This window comes from Nelumbo lutea, chromosome 7 (assembly GCF_056320005.1).
Source record: "Nelumbo lutea isolate HS-2025 chromosome 7, American lotus-T2T, whole genome shotgun sequence".
NCBI lineage: Eukaryota > Viridiplantae > Streptophyta > Magnoliopsida > Proteales > Nelumbonaceae > Nelumbo > Nelumbo lutea.
Window position 1 is genome coordinate 11,659,397 of NC_142690.1, and position 12,758 is coordinate 11,672,154.

At 36.0% G+C, this 12,758-nt stretch overlaps 1 protein-coding gene across 1 annotated transcript; it reads right to left on the minus strand.

Annotated features, from left to right (window-relative positions):
* Window positions 1-6,082: 6,082 nt before the first annotated feature.
* On the minus strand, window positions 6,083-11,936 carry LOC148845108 (wall-associated receptor kinase 2-like). Its single transcript, XM_088955271.1, has 3 exons — window positions 11,057-11,936; window positions 10,801-10,965; window positions 6,083-7,471 (listed from the first exon to the last, which is right to left on the minus strand). Exons 1-3 carry the CDS (start codon window positions 11,934-11,936, stop codon window positions 6,300-6,302), a joined length of 2,217 nt encoding a protein of 738 aa, XP_088811397.1. The 3' UTR covers window positions 6,083-6,299.
* Window positions 11,937-12,758: the final 822 nt, after the last annotated feature.

A 12,758-nucleotide genomic window follows, 5' to 3' on the forward strand; every position in this document is an offset into this window, starting at 1 on the left:
TTGCTTTGATTTGTTTCGGTTTGGACTTGAAAAGGTAAAGCATGAATGAGAATATAATGGTATTGTTTTTTTACTGGATAAATTGCTGAAACGGATCACTGAAGTTTTCTTACTGCAATCATCTCCCCTGAACATTTTGACACAATTACAAATGGACCCCCTTTCCAACAGGATCCAAAATACTGTTAAGACTGGTTTTTATGGTAAAATAATACAAAACTTTATGAACAAGAAGCAAGAATGAGTTTAAAATTACAGTTTTAACTTTGAGCCATTGATACTAAGGAAAAATTAATTTGAAAAACAAAACAATTTCAAAACAGAGATTAAAAGAACTTAGGGTATCAATTGAAATGAAGGGAAAATTTTAAAAATAAACATTTTAATCAAAAATAACTGCGATATTCGAACATTTCTATATCTCTTCTTAAAGGATTTTAACAAAGAGATCCACTTGCAACTGCGGACAGAAGACTACTGCCTACAGTAGACAGTGGTCTAACTTAATTAAGAATTTCTAAATTTTTGGGGTAGCCTGTTGATTTTGTCAAACGGGGCAGGCATCTCAAAATCAAATCTTGCGACTATAAATAACGGTGGCCTACCTGGAACAACTTGATGACGCTCACCAGTCACCACTCTCTTCATTTTGCAATCCACTTCAACCAACCCGTGACTATTCGTCATCTACAATTAATGCACCAATTAATGGTATAATGGAGTTGGATGTAGATGGGAGCACGGTATGACTATGAGAAGACTTTTATAAACTATTAGGAGGTCGTCTTGGAAGACTATTTCAGATTTAAGATTATTCGGTATGAATTTCTTTGTATATGTTTTGCATCGATTGTGCACATACAACATCGTTTTCACTGTGTGCGTTAAAACTTATAAGCAATGTTTTAGGACATTTTTTGGAACAACATTAATATTTTCTGTTTGGTACCAGTGCTCTATGTCTATTTTCAGCATCAATACCTATTATAAGAAGTTCACGTCACTGCCACATTATATTTTCATTATCAGCAATGAGATGTAATTTGAGAAAACGTTAAATTCAGCATTGCTTTAAACCACGCCTTCTTGATTTCTAAGGTATGCTTTGAAGCACCATTTTTTATGAAAAATGGTTTCAAACAAACAGATATTTCCTAAAACATCATATTTTTTCAACATAACACTGATGTATCACCATTTTTTGGAGCAACGACATCGATGCCAAATAGACTCCTTATCTCTTGGTTGGATTATCCCACAATGATACATGTGTGAGCTAACTAGATACTATTGGCATCTAGCAAATATTCATCCTTTGCTAAATGCTTTAAAGACAATCCCTCATGGATTCCATGGTGAAATATATAATTGAAAAGCGAGGAATGTGTAGAGGCAACAAAGAGCGACTCTTCTCCCCCCTTTTTTAGTTCTTTTTGGGTTTTAAATTCTAATGCAGTGACCCTAAAAAGGGTGATATTGTCACGCAAACTACTTGAATTTCACTCAAAATTCAATGAACTGTTGAAAATTTGATTCTACCATTTTAGGGGTGTTCTACCCAATTCCTGCAGATTTTAATTGACTCATTTTGGGCTTTGCATGATTGTAGAGGCTTGAATGATATCCTCCATTAGTTACCATTTTGGACAACTGGCTACCTAACCTAACCACGTGTTAATTGCCACTTGTGTGAATGCAAATTAGTTATAAGTCAGTTACCATTCTGACACAAAAATGTATTTTATAAATACTCTCATTTCATTCAATACAGCTTGCGATGAGGTTTATACATTTGCAATGAGTTATTGTGCTCTGTTTCCTCTCTTGATTTTACAGGATATCCTATACACCCATCCCTCTTTTTTTTTACATTAAATCAGAGAAAGTGCCATATCAGCATCTTTTCAACCTAAAACTGGCATGTGCGAATAATATTAACATTGTTTTAAACATCTTCCAATCCCAATTTTGATATATTAAAATATGCTTTAAACTTTAAGTTTTGCTCTAACAAACTAACAAACCCTATTAGAAGAATAGGGGATAAGGGTTCAGAAAACTAAACGCCTGAGATGAACCTCACATCTTTCACTCTATTTTGTTAAATATCAACGAAACACCACCTGGATCAAGATCAAGGTATTGAACTGATCTTCTCTGCCCATTTCAATAAATTATAAATAGATAAACAATAAAAATTTGAAAATGTAGGGCATCTATCACCACTTGTAGTTTTCTAGGCTCAATAACCAATGATTTTCATGATAAAGAGGATTTAAAACTCAATCAAGCTATATATAGCTTATTGTAGTTTCAATAAATTGGATTTCATAGCATTCAATATTGATGTCCACTATGTTTACCTCAAAGTCAATACTACTTTGATCCTTGAGAAAAACAAAGTTTGTAAATTATTAATTATTCAATGCTTGATTTTTGTCTTACATGTCAACAAGAATGTAACTTGTCCAATAGGTGTGTTTTTTGTCCAGTACCTAAACCTCTAAAATATAAGTTGAACATGATATTTAAGAGAGTGGCTTCCACCTGTTTGTCTTTTGTCCAATATTTGTTGTGATTTTCACCATTTTTTTAATTAGTGGCCAAAATTTCATTAAGCCTTGACTCAAGGCATCGAAAACGTAAGATGTGTATCAAAAAGATAATTTTAAAAAATGTTTCAGGATACATTTTGGATGCGTATGGATATATAAGAAAAATCAAGATACGCATGGATACATTAGTAAACTTATATAAGTCTTAAGAAAAATACATTAATAACAATAAATATAAATTTTATATGACCTTAAATAAGTTATCTAAACACTTATAAAGAAAACAAGTTACTTAAACATACAAACCCAAACCTCAATAGTTTATATAAAATGTGAGATATAGGGACAAATTGGTAATTGTTGAAGATAATAGGAGTAAAATGTGTATTAATTTTCAGAAAATCAATATAATTTATATTAATGCTTATTAGTATATCAATTTTAACATTAATTAATGAACATCCATTAAGAAGAAAAATATTTGCTTAAGAATAATAATACATACAATTGTAATCAACAATTGAATATAGTGTAGTGATTTATTTATGTTTATTACAATCAAATTACTAGGGTTCAATTCCCTTTACCTTTCTTATTTGTAGTTTTAAATATATTGGTTTAATGACAAATCAACTTTGCATTTATTGCTTTAATGGCGGGTCAAATTAAAATTTGAATTTGAATATTGTCATAAATGTAGTAATTAATTATTAATTAAGAGAGAAAATGAATTATTAAGAGAGGTAATAATTATAGGGGATTAGGAGTTATTTAGGGCAAGTTTTATTAAATATAGGAGTTATAGAGAGACAAAGAATTATTAAATAGGTTTATTTATGAGAGAGAGGGAGAGAGAATCTAATATTCTAATGTGTATCGGCCAATACAATCAAAATATCGGTCTGTATTGGTCGATACAAACCTGAAACGACTCGATACGGGTCCATATCAATATGATACAAACGAAAAGAAACAAAACTATTGGATTTATAGCGTTCCATGTATCAGGATGTTATTGGAATGATACGGGCCAATATGTTGTAATCTTTTAAACCTTGGGGGGATCAGTTCAGCAATTTCAAGAGGGAAGTGATAATTAGTAATGTTCCTCTGCCAACTTCTCGAATAAGGATGGGTGAATTCTCCGAACTTGCGGCCTTAATGGCATCCGGACTCCACCCCTCAGTCCAAGGATCATCAAGAATGTACACCTTACAGCCTGAGACAATCACCCAGTGAAGTCCATGAATCATGAGAGCTCGACAATAAAACAGAGAAGACCAGATACTCAACTCTAGAATTAGTCCTCCAAAAGGATGATTCAGAAGCAAGATATTTTACCTTGAGAAATTGAGCCCATAGGCTGTTTGAGTCAAAGAGAAGAATCTCCAAGTGAGCTTCATAATAAGGCCCCACTCACTTTTCGGTAAGTTATTTATTCGGGTAAATGTAATTATTTGGGTAAATTTTTCCTAGGAAACACCGACCTGAATAAGTGCATTTATTCATGTTCTTTTATTTTTCAAATAAAAAAGGTAATGATCATTTTAGTCATAAAAAATTATTATTAAAAGGGGCATTTTTATCCCATTCAAGTTTTAGCAACTTTCCTCCTACGTTGAAAAGTTATTAGGAGATGGGTATCACTTAACCCAGGAAAATAAACTTTCTCTGGTCCCCACATTAATCTGAAAAATGAACATGTGATTCTTGGTCAATGAAAACCAAAATCCCATTAACCAACTTTCCCCCTCTCAAAATCCAAGAAAAGAACACCCCCTAAGAGAAACATTGCTTTATCCTAAAAATCTTTAAATCACCATGTTGTACTATTATACATCAAATTTAGGACCCTTTGAATATATCCGAAGTATGCATATACTCTAGAAGATCAAGCGGTCTTGGGTCAGGCTAGGAATCACACGGTATACCCTTGAGCAAGCCCAATTTGATCTAGTCGAAGCCCAACTTCTATGCCAGCCAAAGGCCCAAAGTTACTGCCTCCACCGACCACAGACCACCGGTGCATAAGTTCGGTTTGATCAGGGCGATACTCAGTTTTAGCTTCCCAAGATGTCAAAACTAGAAAATCACAAATTATGATGCATAAAGAAGTATGAAAGTTATAATTCCTTAATAGCAATGGCATGCATCAATTACAGTCCATCTAGAAAATTTCATGATACAGAAAATAAAAATGACCATACGTCTTCCCTTGATTTCATGGATTTCCATCAACTCCCCATTCTTCTCTACCACATCCTTGTTGAAATAGAATAACATAAATCGCCACCGACCCAATAAATAAAAACGAAAAATTATAAATTAAATTAGACATGCTTTGGACCTTCACATAATCATCGCTCACTATTTAATGGAACTAGGTTCCTCAAATACTCAACAATGTTTTGGTTTTGATAACTTGACGATTCATGAAGCAAACATTGTGTCTCTTCAAGATTACTTTCATTCAATGGATGTGTATTGAGTCTCTTCAATCTATCTAGCTCATTGCCACATGCCACCTCCTTCATCGTAGGTCTTTTATCCCCCTTCAGTCTTAAACATCCTTTTGCAAGCTTTGTAAATTCTTGCAGTTGATTTGTATTAGCCTCTTTCACCACTCGGTCTTCCAAAATCTTGTACACATTCTCCTCTTTCATGGAAGTAGTGAAATAGGTAGCTAGATTTCTTTCTTGTTCAGGTCTGTCAAATGAAAGTACTCTTCTCCGTTATTTGACTCGTCCGAAAATATTCTGGATCTTAGTAGCCCAAGGTCCCTTGCACTAATATACTAAATTGAGTTCAGTCTAATGGCACCAACCTTGATGCCCCTAAGTCTAACACTACTGCTGTATAATTATGATCTAATAGATAGCGAATTCACATCTGCACTCAGACAGAGGGTGTCCCATAAACGCCCCATACTATATCCCAACCGTGTATTAAGAACATCTTCCATATATATACTTTGTCATTGGGAGATGTTCTCAATGCATGCTAAAATGTGCATGTGGATCATTTATAGGGTGCAGATGTGAACTCGTATATTAGCAGTTTTAATAGTAAGTGAAATCACTTTAAATCAGCTTGCATCTCTACCAAATATGATTTTTTTTTGTTTCTCGAAATAACAAACACTTGTAAATCGAAATATGGGCCCCTTTGAATAAGCTATTTGTTGGCTACTGTTTCTCAGACAAATATATCCGAAGTTTGCATATACTGTAGCAGATCAAGTGGTCTTGGGCCAGGCTTGGAATCACATCGGTATACGTATCCTTGAGCAGCCCAATTTGAGCTAGACGAAGCCCAACTTCTATTTCAGCCCAAGGCCCAAAGTTGCTGCCTCCACCGACCACAGACCACCGGTGCATAAGTTCAGGTTGGGCTGCCTCCCAAGATGTCAAAACTAGAAAATCACAAATTAAGCACAAAGAAGTATAAAAGTTATAATTCCCTAATGGCAAATTGGCATGCATCTATTAGAGTCCATCTAGACGATACAGAAAATAAAAATAACCACATCCATCTTCCTTTGATTTCATAGATTTCCATTAACCCTTTATTCTTGTCTACCACATCCTTGTTGAAATAGAGTAACGTAAGTCGCCACTGACCCAATAAATAAAAAGGAAAAAGAAAAAACAAAACCATCCATTTAACTTCTGCAAGTAACAGTTGCTGACCACATAGTGATGTAAAAGGTCATAGGATATATGCATAAATTGGACCTTCAAATAATCATCGCCCACTGTTTAATGGAACTAGGTTGCCCAAACTATCACACTCAACTGCGTTTTGATTATGGTAACTTGAAGATTCATGAAGCAAACACTGGGTCTCCTCAAGATTACTTTCATCCCATGGATGTTTGTTCAGTCTCTTCAATCTCTCTAGCTCCATTGCCACCTCCTTCATTGTAGGCCTTTTATCCCCTTTCAATCTTAAACATCTTTTTGCAAGCTTAGTGATTTCTTGGAGTTGATCCGTACTAGCCTCTTGCACCACTCGAGCTTCCAAAATCTCATAAGCATTCTCCTCTTTCATGGAAGTAGTGAAATAGGTAGCTAAGTTTCTTTCTTGTTCAGGTCTGTCAAATGAAAGTACCTTTCTCCCAGTTAATAATTCCACAAGAACCACACCAAAACTGTAAACATCACTCTTCTCTGTTAGTTGACTCGTTTGAAAGTATTCTGGGTCCAAATAGCCCAAGGTCCCTTGCACTAAGGTCGTAAATTGAGTTCGATCTAGTGGCACCAACCTTGATGCCCCAAAGTCTGAAACCTTTGCTGTATAATTATTATCTAATAGTATATTAGCAGTCTTGACATCTCTGTGAATAATTGGTGGAGAGGCTGCAGAATGCAAATAAGAAAGTGCTGTTGCAGTTTCAGTAGCTATTCTTAAGCGATCATCCCATGAAATGGAAGCTCTGTGTCCCTCGTCATGGATATGATGGAATAAGGTTCCATTTGTAACAAATTCATATACCAACAGAGGAACTTCAGTCTCCAGGCAGCAACCCAAGAGCTTTACTACATTTCTATGATTAATCTGAGAGAGAATAATCACCTCATTGATAAATTGCTCAATCTGACTTGCATCAATTACTTTGGACTTCTTAATGGCAACTACTCTATTATTAGGTAGAATTCCTTTGTATACTGTGCCATATCCTCCACGACCGAGTATCATACTCTCATCAAAGTTATCAGTTGCTTTTTTAAGCTCTTCTGTAGTAAATATTTTAGCAGATTCAATAGGGTTATCATGTAAGGAAAGTTGCTGCTTTAGTAAAACGCCCCCATTTTGTTGAAAAAATTCCTCTTTCAGTTTAGCAAGCCTTCTCTTCTGAAGTATCCAAAATATCCAAGAGCTACCAATAACTATGAACAATGCCCCTAAGCCAACACCTGCATGGCCATGAAAATTTTGATAATTAATTTACATACTATTTCATTATTTTGGCATCATGAATGCTGGAAAATGTGAATTTCATATTGTTGCCATTATGTTGTTCACCAAGTAATTGAAGAGTTCGATCATCGACCAAAAGGGTATAAATTCTTTCCTTCTCTTTCCTTAGAGAGAGAGAAAAGGAAGGAAGGAAAAAAATTCTTTCCTTGCCTTTGAAAAAAAAAAAAAAACAATGGAAAACTCTCTTTTATATAGGTTATTAATTGGATCAATGAAATCCAGACCATCAATTTAGAAGGTACCTTCGTATTGTTGACCCTTGCGGCTACCTTATATCCCATCCCCAGTGGCCTGTCAAGATAAGCAATCTACGAGGTTATATGTTTCCGAAAGGGAGTAGGATAAGGATATCTGGCCTGATCCAGGGATTCTCATATGCAAGGCAACATAGGCTAAAGAAAAGCGACTCAAGACTCCAAATTAAGGCCTCGTTTGGTTCGTGGGAATAGGGGTCTGGAATCGGAACTGGAATAGCCCTTTCCAATTCCAACTGTTTGGTTGGGCGGAATCGAAACCCCATTTTCATTCCTGTTGGAATGGTATTTCCTTATTTGAGGGAATGGCCATTCCCTGCCTCTGATTTGGGAATGAAATCTCATTCCTACTGATTTTAATTCCCATTCTCATTCCTATTTGAACCAAATAGACTATGGGAATGGATCATTCCAGTTCTGATTCTAGAGAATTCTGATTCCAATTCCAACTACGAACCAAAGGGACTCTAAGTTCTTAACCGATGCTATATAGTCACCAAGTAGACTAGTAGTCTCACAACCCAAACCAGTTTAATAGGGCAGCTCACTCTCTGGCCCAAATAATTAAATTCTTGGACTCAGTATATGGAGTGGAGCAGGGCCCCAGCTTGTATTGAACAATATGTAAACTCCTTTTGTTAGTTTATAGCTTTACTTTATTTATCAAAAAAAAAAAAAAAAAACAAACAAACAAACGTAAACGTTCTATTTTGATGTACATAGGGGCGGAGCCAGGGAGGCCCAGGGGAGCCATGGCCGCCTGTGGTCCAAAAATCCCCCATTAGTAATACAATTTTCATGTAAATTTTTCCCCTCCCCCCTCTCCAACCAAATGGTTGGCTCCCTTATAGGCCCATTTATATTTATTCCTTCCTACCTTCCTAATCCACTTTAGGTTTTGGCCCACTTATGAAAATTCCATGGCTCCACCCTTGGATGTACAGTAATTAGAAGGCCAAACCAACGGTTGAACTTGGCTTCTTAATCAGCCGGTCTCACACCTAAAACTGCAAAACCCCAGATTTTTTTTTATAAACTTTCGGGATGGGCCTGGGCCTGTGCCAATCCTTTAGTTAGTAACTCTAGGATGGATCATTAGCTAGTTGTTGAATGTTAAGGGATCTTATCATCATCACCATTTGAGCTTTGTGACATATGGTATAAATCCTATCCAATTTTTCTATTTCGTAATGTTCAGTGCCATATCCATTATTTACTAGTTTCTCTTTAAATAGCCATATCCAATGTTAAATCGAGGATGCTTAAATAATTTCTCATTAGTTCCAGCAAGTCCTTTGTTCAAAGTATTAATATGCACAACACACAAATTCTGTATTGTACAATTCAAAGAGACAATAATCTATTATTTACTAGTTTTGTGGTCTCAGAATTTTATAATAAACATGCTAAGAAGGGTTCTAAAAGTTAAACACCCCCCACCCCCACCAAAAAAAAAAAATTATAGTTAGCATTTCTGTGAGTTTGAAAACCAATAACTATCAACCATTTGCTTTTCTACCACACTCATTTTTTTAGATATATTTCTTTTTGATTGTTCAATACTCTCATCCACTGAACATAGTTGGCCTTACAACAATTCTATAGAATTTTCCTTCTATCTAAAGTGGTATTTTCCTATCACATAAGACCCTAGTTGCACATCTCCATTTTTCCTTCTAGCTAAAGTGGTATTTGCCTATCACATAAGACCTTAGATGCACATGTCCATTTTGTCCATCCTACGCTAATTCTATGACTTACATCCTTTTGAATCTATCCTTTGTTATCAATTATTGAGCCAAGGTGACAAAAACAGTCACATTGAATTAAGTCTAAGTCTTGTATCATAAATGTAGCTTTCTCTATACTCTTGTTATTGAATTTACATTGCATATATTCAATTTCAATCCTACTTATTTTGAAACCTTTTGTCTCTAATGTAATTGTTTATGAACCTAAGTTTACATTTGATCCTTCCTTAATTTCACCAGTTAATACCATATTATCAACGAACATAAGGCATCCCGACACCTCTTAAACATCATTAGAGAATGACCCCATACTAAGTACGTGGCTAGTATTCTGATATGTTGTACTCATATATTATGATAAATTTTATTTGACACCTATTTTCTATGTTGTAATTTAGGTTAATATTTTGTTTGATATTTTTTGATAAATAAATTTGTTATTAATTTAAGAGATTAAATCAAGTTTTATTTCTAAATAATAACCCACTTTATGAATCTTATATTATTTGAAATGAGTTTTCTTTTGTTTTTCATTTTAGTGGAGATAACTACCAGTAACTCTTTCTGAGAATGCAAATAACTACATCTTGAAGCTCATGCTTCTTTTTGAATGAATAGACACGTGTCTGAGGAAGGAAGCTTTTGATTGTAAGTGATCATAATAATTTGTTTTAATCTGTAGAGCTCTAGAGATGAAACACTATGAAGCTATAGTGGTGGCATTCTATGATGGACTTCAAATTGCACGCCATATGCAATTTTTGAATATCATTCTTGAAGAAGATGCAACTTGCATATGACTTCCTTGATGCAACTTGCATAAGTTTGATTGCTCGTTAGTTCTGTGCCATGCCAAGCTAATTTCTTCATGCTATATATACATGGTCACCCTCTTCCTTCTTTTTCAAAATCTACAAATGTATCAGACTTACTAACCTAGAATGTTGAATGAAATTGCCTAGGGGCTCTCTTTTCAAAAGAAAATTTACCAACCATTTTATACCTTATCATACCATGTAATTTTGACCTATTTTTATCAATTTTTTTTCATCATTCCTGAAATTGAATTAATGCATATAGCCATATAGAAGAGCTGTTTAGTATTGTAGTTTTTCCATTTACGCATTTTAGTTATTTCTGAAGATTGAAGAAACGTCGAGAGAGATTTTAAAAGTGGTAATTTGATTGGTTTGAGCTACTGTAAATTTATCTTGTTTAATTCTGAAAAGAAAGAAATTGAGATACTGTAAATTTTATTACCTAAAGTCACTTGCAGCACGGGAAACTGTGTCACTGAGCAACCAGTTCCGTCTTTCCTTCCGTCCCCCTTCTTTCCATGTGGGCATGAGCAAGTGTATCCCCCAGGCGTATTAGTGCAGATCCCCTCGCAGGGATTATTATTTGGGTCCTCGCATTCATTTATATCTGCAATCCATTAATATATACATCAAACTCAGAAGGGGTTTTACTCTATATACACTCATCCTGCTGAACAGAAGGGGTTTTAGTTATCTACCTTGGCATCCGTCTTCAAGATAAGGATTACCCTGGTAGCCTTTAGAACAGTTGCAAAGATAGCCAAGGCCGTTGGGGGAGTCAAAGCATTCACTGTTGTTGCCGCATGCATATTTAGAGTCAGTTGTAGAAGCATTTGGGCACCAATGATTCTCTATCGCCCAGTCGAGAACCATGGGGATCCGTCCTTTATATTTATCATAGAAATCATAGCCTGGAAGATCGGATACTGAGAAATTGTACCAGTTGGAGTCAACCAGGAATGCATAGCTGCAGTTACTGAAAGACCAGACATAGATGTGGTTGTAATAGCTGTAAAGCTGCAGGTCGAACCTCTTGAAACCCCTTGGGATGGAGGTCTGGCAGCAACCAATGCCTGAACATGACCCGTTAACCACGCTTCCTAAATCGTTACAGAGCATGGAACAGCCGCTTGTAAAGTTGCGGCCGGACGAGCCCATTATGTAGGCTTGAGTGTCGCATCCGATGGCTGTGAATCTGTTGTGGGTGGCGGAAAACGTATAAGGCCATTTCTTTAAATCCACCCAATAACTGAAACTGCTGGAGTTTTTACCCAAACTGTTGTGGCAGTCAAAACTCATGTAGTTGTTGATACGCAAATGCCCTAAGGATGATATTTCTAAGACTTCCAAGCTTCCTAAGAATAGTTTGGGAGGGTTGAAAGTGTAGTTGCAGGTCAGACTGTAGTGCTCGTCTCTGTAACAGTTTGGCTGATCCAAACCAAAGGGGTATAGAACAGTAATGTTGCCACACGTCTCGTTGCAACCGGGCTTCGCCATCGACGACACCTTTGATGGTGCCGCCATAGTTGGCCATATCATCAGAAGGAACGACTGAAGCAATGCGACTAATAAACTCATTTTTACTAGCCTCAAACTCAATTGGCTTTGCTTGGATCGGACTACTTTGATAGGAAATATTTGTAGTCTAGCTAACAGCTAGCCTTCCTCTTTTATAATCTTGAGAGGGATCGGTGTCAAGTCCTTTCAACCACCACATTGGCGCGCGCCTCTGGGCAGTACTGGCATTTTCAATTATCTGTATTGATTATTGAACTATTCGTATAACCTTACTTTGTTCTTAACTCATGCAAATTGCAGAAAAATTAAAGCGCAAAGCACATGGAACTCATTTGGATCAAATTAGACCATCCAATAGATATGTGCATGGGTCAATAAGTTCAAACCAATCCAACTGAAAGCTGAAGAGAAAGACAAACGGGTTAGATAGAATGAAGGTCCATATAACGTACCTTAACACAGAACCCGCTTCATTCAGATAAACAACTGATTTTGCTCAAATATTTGCAGGCTAGCTAGCCCGGCTCATATTTATAAAAATAAAGCCACAGGCATTGACGAAGCCACTGGATAAACTGTGGTCTCCACAAGAAGCTAGCTAGATAATTTTAATAAGCGCCAGCTTCACCACATGTGATCTGGGTTCTGACAGGGGACCCTATTGAGCGATTCGCAAGTTGAGCTGTCTACCTTCTACTCATGAGGCAAGTTTGACTTTGAACCAGAGAGCCCAAATCTATACCTTACCCATCTGTAGGGCCATTTCGATTTGGGAAGTCATTTGGGATGTGCCCATATCATAAATAGGTAGGTTTGCATGCAACTCAGGTACACAATTTAAAGATTTTCCACATCATCAAACCCATAAAATTTAAATTGGAT